We start from the raw sequence: 12,686 nt of genomic DNA, 5'->3' as shown, positions 1-12,686 counted from the left end.
TGGAACTTTATGAAAAAGACTGGCTGCCCACTAAAGTTACTGCCGTGTGACACTAAACGCCGGACTGGGAGTTATATTGGGAGCCGTGTTCCAAGTCCCAAACAGTTTAAAAGGCTGTGAAACACTTGACTACAGCACATCTCCGTTTTCTCTGGAAACCGGGAAGTCAAGGTGCTTTAACTTATGGCGTTATAATGGCCGTGTTATTAAAAACAGGGGATCTCAAAATGGTAGCAGGAGAGAGAGTTACAGAGAGAAAGGAAGAGATTAAAGTAGAAAATGAAATACGGGCATGACTTATTTGATACAGTTATTCTCATAGAGTCTTCACAATGTGTGGATGTTATAAATCTATGAATATAAGTTATGGCATGTAATCCTGTGTATATACGATACACAACGCATTGAGATATTACCCTCAGGAGATGAAAGTCATTTACGCAGTGTGTTTTCCAATGTGTTCGCCAAAGTATAAAAAAGCATGTTTGATTCGATTGCTATAGATCAAAAATCTAAGCTTCACTTCCAATTGTGTTTCACAGAGGCTTAGAGACGGCAAGTGTTTTGTAAGCAACAGACAAATGACACGGCCTTTAAGGAGTGCAAACAGAAAAAGTGTAGCTAAAAACAAAGCTTATGGCAAGGAATGTCAACAGTGAACGTCTCAAAGCTGGGAATAATTGCTTCAAGTTGACTGTAATTGGTCTGGCTTTAATCTACCCGCCCTCTGCCGCTCCCATTTTTACAGTCACCAATTAAACAGAGTTGTTACTTTTGTTAGTGCTCTTTTTGGTAAACAGTAGAAATGGAACAATGATCCAGCAAAAACCTTGTTATTTGTTCTTCCACCTCGTCTCCCAGTTTTGCTCATGATAATTGGTACCATAGGGCTCTTTTTCTGGCCACTGTGCAGACATGTGCTACTGAAACCATTTTGACCTTTTTAGAACAAGCTGCTTCCAAAGCTGCAGGATGGTCCACAGTAAAATGGGATCAGAAGTGCTTGTGTTAATTGGTACACAATGGAATAGAAAAGCCCATTTATTTGGACAAGAGTGTAGGCTACATCAGGGGTGATCTAAATATAATCTAAATATAGCAGTGTTTTTACTGAATGTGTCATTTAGAAAGTGATTAGTGATCTGTTATTGTCATTATATCTATTTTCACAAAATATATTCATTCCATGCATTTCCAAAAACTTTACTATTAGAGTTGTGCTTATCATTTTAAATACCCTGGCACAATTAGTAAAATGTGCACCATTCTTTAATGAAAACATGAGCAATCAGGCAAAACGAATTTATCCTAATGGGATTCAAACTAAATTATGAGACATTTAAAAGAGCATAATCATTAAATGAAACATAGCAATAGAGTAAAATGGACAATATTTCACAAATACGTGCACAACTGTACTTAACACTGACTACAGTATGATAGATTATGAGGATATTCTGATTGTTTTGCTAATAAGATGAAAAAAGTAGGAGTTTGTTAAAGCAGCAGGAGCCAAACTCAGGGGAATAAATATTGTTAGAAATGTTAGCATTTCCACCTCACAGCTGGAAAGTTCTAGGTTTGATCCTCAGACCAGAGCCGTTCTGTGTTGAGTTTACCTGCTCTCACCAAATCGCACAGATTTCCTCCACTTTTGCCCACCATTAAAAACAGGCACAAATAGGTTAATTCTTCTGTAAATGCCCCTGACCACACTGATGAAGATCTGGAGTTGGTCTCTAAGTGCCTTCAATGGTAGCTCCCAACTCCTAATGTGTGCTCCATGATAATGCTAATGCTACATACTATCTGTTTAAAATGCAGACGTGTAAAATGCAGAGATCAGATTTTCCTACTCAGTTCATATCAAAAGATGAAAAACATAAATAGATGACTGACCATTTAACACTGCAGTGAAAAAGAGAAGCCACTTTTCCACACCTGTGTGTAGAGTCTTGGAGAAGTCACATCTGACTGAAGCCGATCAGTGATCAGTGCTTATGACTGTCAGTCACATATTTAACCCCCTACTTATGTGAGAACACTTGTGCTGGGCCAGAATCTGCATCATAGACTACATTTTCTGCAGAAGTTCACAGAGTGGGATGACTTACAATGTGCTGAAAGCTAATTATGGAATTCTACTCCAATAAAAGCTACCCAACACTGCAGCTTTAACTCAGCCAAAATGTATACATTTGTTCTCACTTTTAAAGCATGTGCATGTTTTCAATAAAACTTGAAGCTGTGAAATAGCAGATTTATGTATTCAAGGTAAAAAGAAAAAAAAGATGATGACGGTCAATAGTATATAGAAATGTATACACAAATTTGTTCTTCTCATTACAGATGAGACTTGAAGAAAGAATGTGAACTGGGTCACAACAGTTTGTCATTTTAGAAAGTAAGCCCACAGAAAAAAAACATCTGCAAAACACAACTTGAGCACCAACTCTAGAAGAAGCTGCACACTATATTATATGTGATATACACAGGGCTGCAACTAACAATTATTTCATTGATAATACATTTTATTTTCTGGATTACTTAATTGATTGTTTGGTCACAAAGCGGTTAAAATGTCAATCAGTGGTTCTTCAACCCTGAGGTGATGTTCTCCAATGTCTTGTTTGGTTCATAACCCCAAGATATTCAGTTTACTGTCACAGATGAGGAAAAAACAGAAAACGTTCTAGTTTAAAACACTAGTATCAGAAGCTTTTATTTATTTTCTTCAAACTTTAACTTAATAGTTGCTCTCTATTGATAAGCTGTTGCAACTTTAGATATACAGTAAAACTAAAGATGTCAAGGCTTTCTAAAGGAGCACTGTGGTTGTGTTGAGTAAAACACATTGCCTGTGTTTGTCCAACTTATGTAAATAAAAGTCCACCTGCTTATTCTAAAATGAATAATGAATACCCAATAGATGCAATGTGTTTCTAGTTTTAATAGGCCGTGTACTGCTTCTGTATGCTTGCAGCCCTTCACCAGGTCCACGGCCTACAGAAGGACCAGATGGCATAGGCACCTCTGAAAGAATGACCTCACACCCATTCCCTCTGATGGGTTGATAAAAGCATACAAGCTTCCCCCTGGGTTAAAAAAAAGAGGCCTCCAAGGAGCTAAGTCCAGGTCTGGAAGCCCTCCGAGCCAGGTGTGAGGGGCCCGAGGGGGGGCAGAAACCGACCAACGAGACCCAGAACCTACCCCGCATTACTGAAGGAGTACTAACTGGCCACAGACACCTCTGGGGCCTTGAGAGGAGCGAATGAAAGAAACGAGGAGATGAAAAAAGTGAGATGGTGTAGATTGCTGAGAGTGCTGCAGGAACTGCCGTTTACAATGACGGCAATGTTCCAAAGAGCTTAGGCTGGGAACCTGCTCTTGTAAAACACATGCAGAATGGAGTGCACGTGTTACTGTGCCTTTTTCATCTCCAAAAGACCCATATGATTGATTTTTATTCATGAAAGAGCGCAAAATTGTTTTGTCGGGAGGTTTTTAATGGACACCAGACAGATGGGCTCAAAGCTGCATTCCTATTCTTTTTTTTTACTGGCTTTAACTTGAAAGACATTAGAGCAAAAACTCCCACATGTGAAGAGATCAGTGTTTGATACCAACACAATTACTGTTGTTGCTTGGTTCTGTCTCTGTCTGTTTCTCTCTTAGTTTCTGTCTGCGCGTGTGAAAACTTCAGGCATCTAATTTACACTCCTCCGGGGAATCCTTATAACATAGCTCCTCTTGGAAGTCATCAACAGTAAAGCAGCCAGATCTATATACATTTCTGACATGTCCATCTGTGTTCCAGCACATGCTCGGCTTGTGCTCTCCAACACATGGCTCACAGGGGAGAGTGATCTACTACACTCCACATTTCCTCAGCTGGTCGCAAGAAATTAGGTCAGGAGTTGAAACGGGTTAAAAGGGCTTTTGGGACAGCGGTAGTTTGGTGATGATGATGCAGTACATGAAGGGAAACAGTGGAGTCTGCAGACATAAACCCATAAATCAACACATAAATAACAGTGGTGGAAGACGTGGTCTGATCCTATAAGTAAATATACTAATATATACACTAATATCCTGTAGCTTTTTGCACAAGCCTACATTTTTCAGTATTTTATGTGGTATTTTTACACAGTCATTTTTGCACTAAGTGTTCTTGCTGCTAAACAGAGACAGAGCTGCTAAACTGATTTTTATTGTTCCTGTGACAATGACAATAAAGATCTATTCTATTCTATTCTATTCTATTCTATTCTATTCTATTCTATTCTATTCTGTTCTCACAAATCATGCACCTTGTTCTCCATTTCACCTTGTGTATATCCTATATTACTTGTATCTATCCATTATATGTTGCGCATATTTCTTCCATCTACATTATAGAGTTCAGGTTTTTGTATATTTTAGTTTTTGGTTGTTTTTTTTTTTACATTTTTGTATATTGTTAATGTTTTGGGTACAATTTGTGTGATATTTTAAATTAAATAAATATTTAAAATATTTCGTTCATGTAACAGTGACAATAAAGTCCTATTCTATTCTATTCTATTCTATTCTATTCTATTCTATTCTATAGAAAAATGGTCAGAATTCTTTTTATTGGTGCATTAATGAGTATGTTGAATTTTACCGCTGTACATGTTTATGGCTGAGCTCATTTCTGTAATTTACATCTACAAAAATGGATAATATTCTATAAGCTCATGGTGTGTTTATAGTCTTGTTGTCTTTTGAAAACGTCATCTTCTCATGAGCTCAGAAAAACAGTTTGGTTGTCAGCTTTGTGATAATACATTTTCTTGCTTTAATTTAGCTAAAGAAGGAGGATCCTTCTGTTTATCACAAATATTCCACATCAAAAAAGGGATGTGTGTGAAAGTTACTGTGACTTGAAAAGTAATACTGTCTCAGAGATGTAGTTAAGTAGAAGTATAAAATGGCAAAAATTTGAAAATACTCAAAAAACTGTAGTAAATGAGAGAAAGTATTCGGTTTTATTCAACCACTGTGATAAAATAAAGAAGGTTTAGAGTTGTTGAGGATGAAAAAAAGCAACACAATTAGGAGTGAAAAGATATGAGAAGTGGTCTCATTATTCACAGCACAATGACACTCCCCACTCTTACATGTGGTCAGCTCTGAAGTTTCCAAAAAGCCTGTCATTCTCCTCTGTCTTGTTTGGCCATTTAACCCATGTGATTTATCAGTCTGAGTCAGAGCCCTGGCCAAGTTCAGATGCAGCATTGAACATTAAAGAGACGAGGTAGTCTAGGCAGGGGTCACGCTTATGTTTATGACCTTCCCAGGGGGGCAACATCAGTGCTTTGTCACACACATCCGCCCTTTTACTCTTTTGATATTTTTTCCACTATCGGAGACGTTCAACAATGAGCGGATTGTAAAATTAGACAGTAAGCTTATGGGATCAGGCTGCATGGATGAATAATTGCAAAGGGGGCCAACATCTGAGAAATGTACGAGGGTCAACTATACTGAGTCATTTTAGACCTTATCAAGTCATTGTGCAAGTGAAGTGGATTTGGCTGTGAAACCTGTGATATAAGCTAATGTGTTAGCATCTATAAAAGTAGATTTATATCATAAAGAAAGGGAAAACAGAAATAAAGTCTGAATGTATATGCTTTCACAAAGAGATGAGGGGAAACAAAGGGAGGAAAAAAAGGAGAGGAAAAAAAAAGAGGAGGGGAAATTAGTTTTATGATCTGCAATATCCTGCCAGAACTTTTATTAGCCACTTAAGCATGTGTGACCTGCCCCTTCACAGCAGGCTCTTAAATAGTAGTGACCTTGCAGCGAGCGCTCTGAACCCCTTTAGTATTCCTGAACGTGCTGCTCTTGAACCTCCTTGACCTCAACACATGATCTTTCACCTCGCCAACACGGGACAGATAAATTAAACAGCTGTTAAACCTGGCCTAACTTCCATATTATCTGTGGCACACATTTGAGTGTGTTTATACACCCTAAATGTGTGAGTGTGAGAAGGTCAAAAAGTAGAATCATCAATTTACATGGTGTACGTAAACACATGTGGTCCTGGATAGGTTTATGGAAAGCGAAGTGTTACAGGGTTGATTAATCACATCCTCGACGAGCCCGTGCTGTAAATTTGATGTGTGAGAAAGTGTTAATAGTAGTAGAGAAGAAGCTTTTCAGTGCAAAACTGGGCAGTTGTGCAAAGGACGTACCCCTGAGGATGTAATTCTGATAGTTCTGGTCGGCTTCAGCTCCCACTTTTATCAAACATGTCAGTCCTTCAGCCACCACAAATTCATGCACCAGGTCCTTGTCATCCTGGGGAGAAAGAAGAAATAATCATCCAGTTTTTAGAAAAAGAAATCATAAAAATGGGCTCAAAATATGGTCAATAGGTGAAGTAAAGTTCTATTCTATTCTAAAGCTTGCGGTACAAAATCCAAACCTATGTAAACTTCTGACTGGACAGTTTCATTCTACTTTGGATTGTCACTATCCAATCAGTCTCTAAAGTCAACATTCATACTTATAATTTCAATGTCATAAAATGTGTAGGAACCTAAAGGGCTGGGTTTTCCATGTATTTTTTTGCTTTGTGTCTTTTGTTTGTGCAGAGACGTTCACAAAATCCATCTGGTTTTCCAATTATATTTGTGTAACTGTTTTACAAAACCAAATCTTGTCTACACATGTACAAATTTCAATTCCTCAGATTTATTATACAGGTTTACAGTTGAATTTCAACTACAAACTTTGAGATAATTTGTGTAAATCATTTTACAAGCTCAAACTCACACTCCTCCATAAAATGTCAAGCAAATCTGAAGTGAACTAATAGTCTGGAAAACAGAAATGTAAATTATTATCCACAACCTGGTATGAGGATAATCAAGACTGTGTTGTGTCACCAGCAGGGGGTGCTAATGACAACATTACAGATGGCTTTAATAAATACAGTAGAAGAAGCAATGCATTCTGGTTTTGTTTTCCATCTACAATGTCTGTAATGTCCTTTTTCATGGATCAGAAAAAATTCAGTCTTCTCATCAGTCCATACTACTATCAGACATGTTTTCATAATTTATCAGAATATCTGAGAAGATGCAGGAAACACTAATCAGTCAGCAGATTAAATTAAGTGTTACAACTTCAGAATTTAATAATAATAATAATAATAATAATAATAATAATAATAATAATAATAATAATTAAAAAAATGTGTATCTATTTCCTCTATGTGCATTTACCCTTTGGTGAAAACAGCAAAAAACACCTTTAGAAAGCAAAAACAGTGTTTTTTTGTTTGTTTGTTTTTCATGTTGATGTGTCCATAATCATGCTCCAGTGCAAAATCTCAATTTGTGCATTAAATACATTTGTGGAAACTCCCCTGTTGACTCTGTTTTGAAATCTGTGACTAAGAATTTGACCTGATGAGAAACCTAGTTGTTACCTCACACATCCCAAATAAAACAGATCTTTTGATGTGACTGATGTGGAACTACTCCATGAACATTGACAAACCATTCTCATGTTTTATATTATTGTTTTGCATTATGGAGTCAGTTGTCAGACCTTGGCCACTCCTCTTCAACCTTTACAGCGTCCTCAGTTTGATTACTCTTCTGTTTTTTCTCATTAAATAACAGTCTCGCTGTAAAAGCTCTGCTTGTGTCCTACAGTTTGCCCAAATGGTTTCGTGTTGCAGTGACCTCTCCAATTCATCCTGCATTTTGTCCTCGATGACAAAACCACCTGCGTCTCTTACACCTGTTGAAGGCTCTGTAATTTAAGGCCAGGCAGGAGGCTGTCTGCAGGGTTTTACATTTTCTGATGCACTTTACTATTCACATGGTTTAGAGAGGAAGCCAAGCAATAAACACTGTGGGGTGGTCAGGACTCCTTCCCTCTCAGGAGTACGTATAAGTGCTTTCACAACAGCTTTGGTATAGATCTGTGATGGAAACTCCAGTCATTTGGCAAAGCCTCTAAACATAAAGTGGTGAACTATGAAAACTGGATGAACTGTGGTTCTGAAACGAATACATGCACTCACACTTCAGCAATTTAAAGTTATCACACTGAAGATAAAGCTATGTTTTACTAGACAACAAGGTGAATCAATACCCCTACACTGCAAAACTTCTCAAACCTATCCAGAGTCTAAAGAGTTAGTTATTCTGATCTATTCTAAGCCTGCATCAACATCCATTGCTCTCTTTTCCATCCAACTGTTGGTTAACCCTCCCCCTCTGCAGCCGACTGCCCGCCAGGCCGGCCCAGCCCAGTGTGTGAAGTATGACCAGACCTGAACACTACACAGCTGCCACGACGGCAGACTCACAGCAGCACAACTGAGTCTCAGGAAAACTCTGCCGTACCACAGTGTGCACGGATGCATGTCTGCAGGCAGGATACTGTGTGCAGGTCTCACATGTGAATGTATGCAAATATAAAACCCAGAAGGAAGCAAGGAACGGTTCACATGAGGACTAGTGCGACTTGGAAATGCAGATCAGTGAATACAGTGATGTGTAGCTGTGAAAAAGACTTGTAATTACCTGAAAAATCTGCTTGAGGGAAAAGAGTGCTCTTCGTAGCTCTCGCCCAGTTGAGTTGTAGAGTTTTTCTGCATGGAGAGAGAAAAACAGAGAGTGGAAAAATCAGCTAACAGTTACACATGTGGTGTCTTTAGATGACGTTACAAACAAATGGACGAGAGATTTATGCTCATCATGACTCATTTTAGCAAAAATAAAGCCTTTGTAACTAGAATTTTATAGAAAACGGATGTATCAATGAACCACAAATTTCTTCTTTGAAATCACTTCCTTGCATAAGTAAAACAAGTACACATATATTACTGACAGTAATAATCCAAATGAGCTAAATGTGAAAAATATGTATCATGAGAATTCCAAGTGAAAAAAAAACTGTAACAGTAGGAGCAACTAAGACCACATCTGTTAGCAAACAGAGGATGTTTCCTGCTGACAAAGCCATATCTGCAGCTTACCATAATATAAAGTCAAGGTAGAGACTTAAGCCACCACAATGGCTAAAACAACACACCCATTAATCAGTTACATAAAGTCCACAGGGTATTAAAAGAGTGATTTGAAGGATGACAGATCTGCATGATGGAGCCGAACATTTCCTGCAACATTCCTGCAGAAGCCATGTAATTGTCAGTGTCTGCCAGGAGGTGGCAGCGCTGAGCACAATGTCTGCAGCTTGCTCATCACTGCTGTATGAACTCTCTCTGACTCAGCAAAACCTCTGGTACCAATGCAGATACAGCTTCATGCTTTGCAGTGCAGTCTAGTGCAGTGCAGTTTACTGCTGTCACGCTCTCCCTCTGTCTCAGCATCTCTTATTTACTTATGACTACATGAAGCATAATGTCATTTTTTTCTGTATTTGACTGTACTATCTATACTATAATCTGTACAGATGTGTCAGATGATTGACATGGACACAATTTGGCAAGGATACAATAAGGCAGGTTTTCACTTTATAAAGACGTACTATATGAAGAAATAACTTGTATATAACCATCATACATGTTTACTTTATGTTGCAGATGCTGCTGTTTGTACTTACTGACTTCTATCTATTTTTCCTGCTCAATAAAATTAAAATGCAGATTGTTTGCTATGTCCTTTTGCATCCATTCTATCTTGATACCCATTAATTCTCTGTTGTTTGTATTCATCATTTTTCTTTTTTTTTTATAGGTACATATTGTAAAGTTGTATGATGCTTGTAAATCAGGGAGGGTTAGGTTGATCAGTTCACAAACAATCATATTTTAAAGCAGGGGTTCCCAAAGTGGGGTACGCATAACCCCGGTCGGTACTTGAAATTTTTTTGGAAAAATACATTGATAAAATCATACAAAATAAATAATGACAATTAATGCTGAAATATAAAACACAATAAATACATTCATATAATAGTTATATTGTCAATCATCTTGTTTAAGCTTTGGTAACATTTTAAGAACATTTCTATTCTATATTATTCAAAATGAGTTTATTTGAGTAGCTAAGTAATTCTTTTTTGCTGATGACAGATTCATTTATTAATTAGTGACCAATTTATTTATTTTTCTTATCAATGAAAGAGGACACTTTTCAGTTTATATTTTGCACACAAAATTTACTTAAAAAAATAGTTTAAAAAATATATATATATATTACAGTTAAATATATGTTGTTTGTTTACAAAGTTTTGAAAATATAAACAGACACCTTTGGAACGGTAACAAATTTTGCCAATTTTTTTTTCAATCAAAAATGCTGAAGTAAGAGTTGGGGGTACTTGGCTAAAAAAGTAAATTTCAGGGGGTACTCCACTGTAAAAAGTTTGAGAACCACTGGGTTGAAGCATGTTCTTACTGTTGGACTTGTTACAATACAATTCACATAATGTAAAACTGATCTGATCTGAAAATGATTTATTACTGTTTTGTGCAGATGTGTGTTTAGTTCAAATGAAACATGTGCATCTTTTTCCTCACACCCTCACTACACTCCTTGTACGTATGTCTTGTGTCCATAAGCTCCTCGTCTTTACAAACAGCTGGCCCTGATTCTTTTCACCAGTGTGAGAAACACACACAGACAAGTGCGTACGCTTGGGATTCAGGGCTACAGGCTTCTATTCATTATTGTTGTTGGCCTCCTCAGCCGTGGAGTAAATCCCTTCAGCTGATGAACTGAGACAAAGACAGATAGAAAGACAGAGTGTGTGATGCCTGCCAGATCTGTGGGCACATATGGGCGACTTTGAGACACGGAGGCAGACAGAGGGAGCACTCGTGGACTTTTTTGGGACATGCAGTTTTTTCACAATCCACATAGAAACTTAATATAAAGCAGGAACCAGTAAACAGACAGTATATACTCTAGGTTGACGGTATCCTTTAAAGTATATACTGCATCTAAATGGTTTGATTTAAAGATCTCACGAGTAAAACAACTTGGTCTTACATAGTGTTTTCCAAACTACTGACTGTAGTTAATAAGAAGAAAAGTTACACATATGTACATAAACGTTCATGGTCATTTCCACATAAAACAGAGACACATGCTGGATAAACCTGTTTTACTTGTGTTATTAAAGACATGACTCATTTAAGAATTACTGAAATAAGATGTAACAAGTGGTGCCAGGCACAACAAACCCCACCCCTAGAACATATTTCACCCATTATAAGCAAATGGGAAGATTTTTAAAAATTCATAAATCGTTAGAACTTTGATGTACTTTTCCCCATATGTAATCAGATCTATTCTGGGTCACTGGAAATCTATAAACTCAATTTGGTATGAATTCAACCAATAGTTTTGCTGCTAAAATATTAACAAACAAACAAAGAAACAAACAAGTGGTACCAGGCACAACAAACCCCACCTGTCACACGTACTGTAGCTTATTTTGGCATCGATCCAGCTGATGTCATCATGTCTATGCATGTGCTGATGTCAGCATATCAACTGCCTCTATATATGTGCCAAGTTTGAAGTACATTGAAACAAACTTGATGTTTTTAAAGACGTGAAAATTCACCTATTATAAGTAAATAGGAGCAAAAAAAAAGATTTTAAAAATTCATTAAAAATCTGAACTTTGACCTATTTTTCCCAAAATATAATGACATTTATTCTGGGTCACTAGCAATCTATAAACCAAATTTAGTATGAATTCAAGCAATAGTTTTGCTGCTAGAGTGTTAACAAACCAAACCAAAAACAAAATCCCTTGCCTCCCCTTCGGGGGTGGGGTAATAAGTGCTTTTCCATCATTAAAACAAGGAGAATCTGTACAAGCCTTTTATCACCTCCGCCAAGGAGGTTATGTGTTTGTCAGCGTTGGTTTGTCTGTTTGTCTGTGTGCAAGATAACTCAAAAAGTTATGGATGGATTTGGATGAAAATTTCAGGCAATGTTGATATTGGCACAAGGAACAAATGATTAAATTTTGGTGGTGATCGGGGGTGGGGGGGGCCACTGATCTGCCTTGGCAGAGGTCTGCGCTCTACGAGTGCTTCTAGTTAATAAAAGTAATCATCACTTTACAGACACTATCAAAAACATGGCTCTTGTTGATTGTTTTTTGATTTGGTTAAGCACAAATTTATGTGGTAACCCAGTCAAAATCTCCTGTGAACCACCTGTGGATCATGACCCAGTGTTTGGATCTGGCACATGTGATTTTAGTGAGTAATATTTGTTTAATCCACTCAACTTCAAGCAGTCAAGAAATCAGGAGCTGTATCCGCTGTACTGACGACCATCTGGATGTTTGGTGAAAACACATTTGATGAGGATACACTCTGAAATCAAACAACTCACAGTCTGATTCCAGCAGAGCTCCTTATCTCCAGAAGACGTCGTGTTTCTAATTCATGACTCTGATGGTATTTGGTATTAGCAGAGCAGAGCTGTGAGTGTTTAGTGCATTCAGGGCCGTACATGGCTCCCACAGCTGTAGGTTGGACGAGGGCTAGTCTTTTACGGAAGAGTCTCGGCAACAACATCCACCAGGAATAAATCTCTACAAGTCTGGAGGTATTAAGAAGGGAAACTGTGCAATACTGTTGATTTATGTCTTTATAAATAACAGGAAGGAACTGTGACCAGAGCTTTTTGGTTTCAGCCCCCTAGCAG

At 37.6% G+C, this 12,686-nt stretch overlaps 1 protein-coding gene across 4 annotated transcripts in view; it reads right to left on the bottom strand.

Moving 5' to 3' along the window:
• fhod3b (formin homology 2 domain containing 3b) overlaps positions 1 to 12,686 on the bottom strand; it is a 114,318-nt gene that overhangs the window by 41,871 nt on the left and 59,761 nt on the right. For all 4 annotated transcript variants that reach the window (XM_030157321.1, XM_030157322.1, XM_030157323.1 and 1 more), the window contains exons 4-5: positions 8,574 to 8,641; positions 6,225 to 6,330 (exon numbers count right to left, since the gene is read on the bottom strand). In XM_030157321.1, the coding sequence (XP_030013181.1) occupies positions 6,225 to 6,330; positions 8,574 to 8,641 (174 nt within the window). The remainder of the gene's footprint in view (positions 1 to 6,224; positions 6,331 to 8,573; positions 8,642 to 12,686) is intronic.

This window comes from Sphaeramia orbicularis, chromosome 16, assembly GCF_902148855.1.
Source record: "Sphaeramia orbicularis chromosome 16, fSphaOr1.1, whole genome shotgun sequence".
Taxonomy (NCBI): domain Eukaryota; kingdom Metazoa; phylum Chordata; class Actinopteri; order Kurtiformes; family Apogonidae; genus Sphaeramia; species Sphaeramia orbicularis.
The sequence above is the reverse complement of the archived record's forward strand: the minus strand, read 5'-3'. Positions and strand labels throughout refer to the sequence as shown.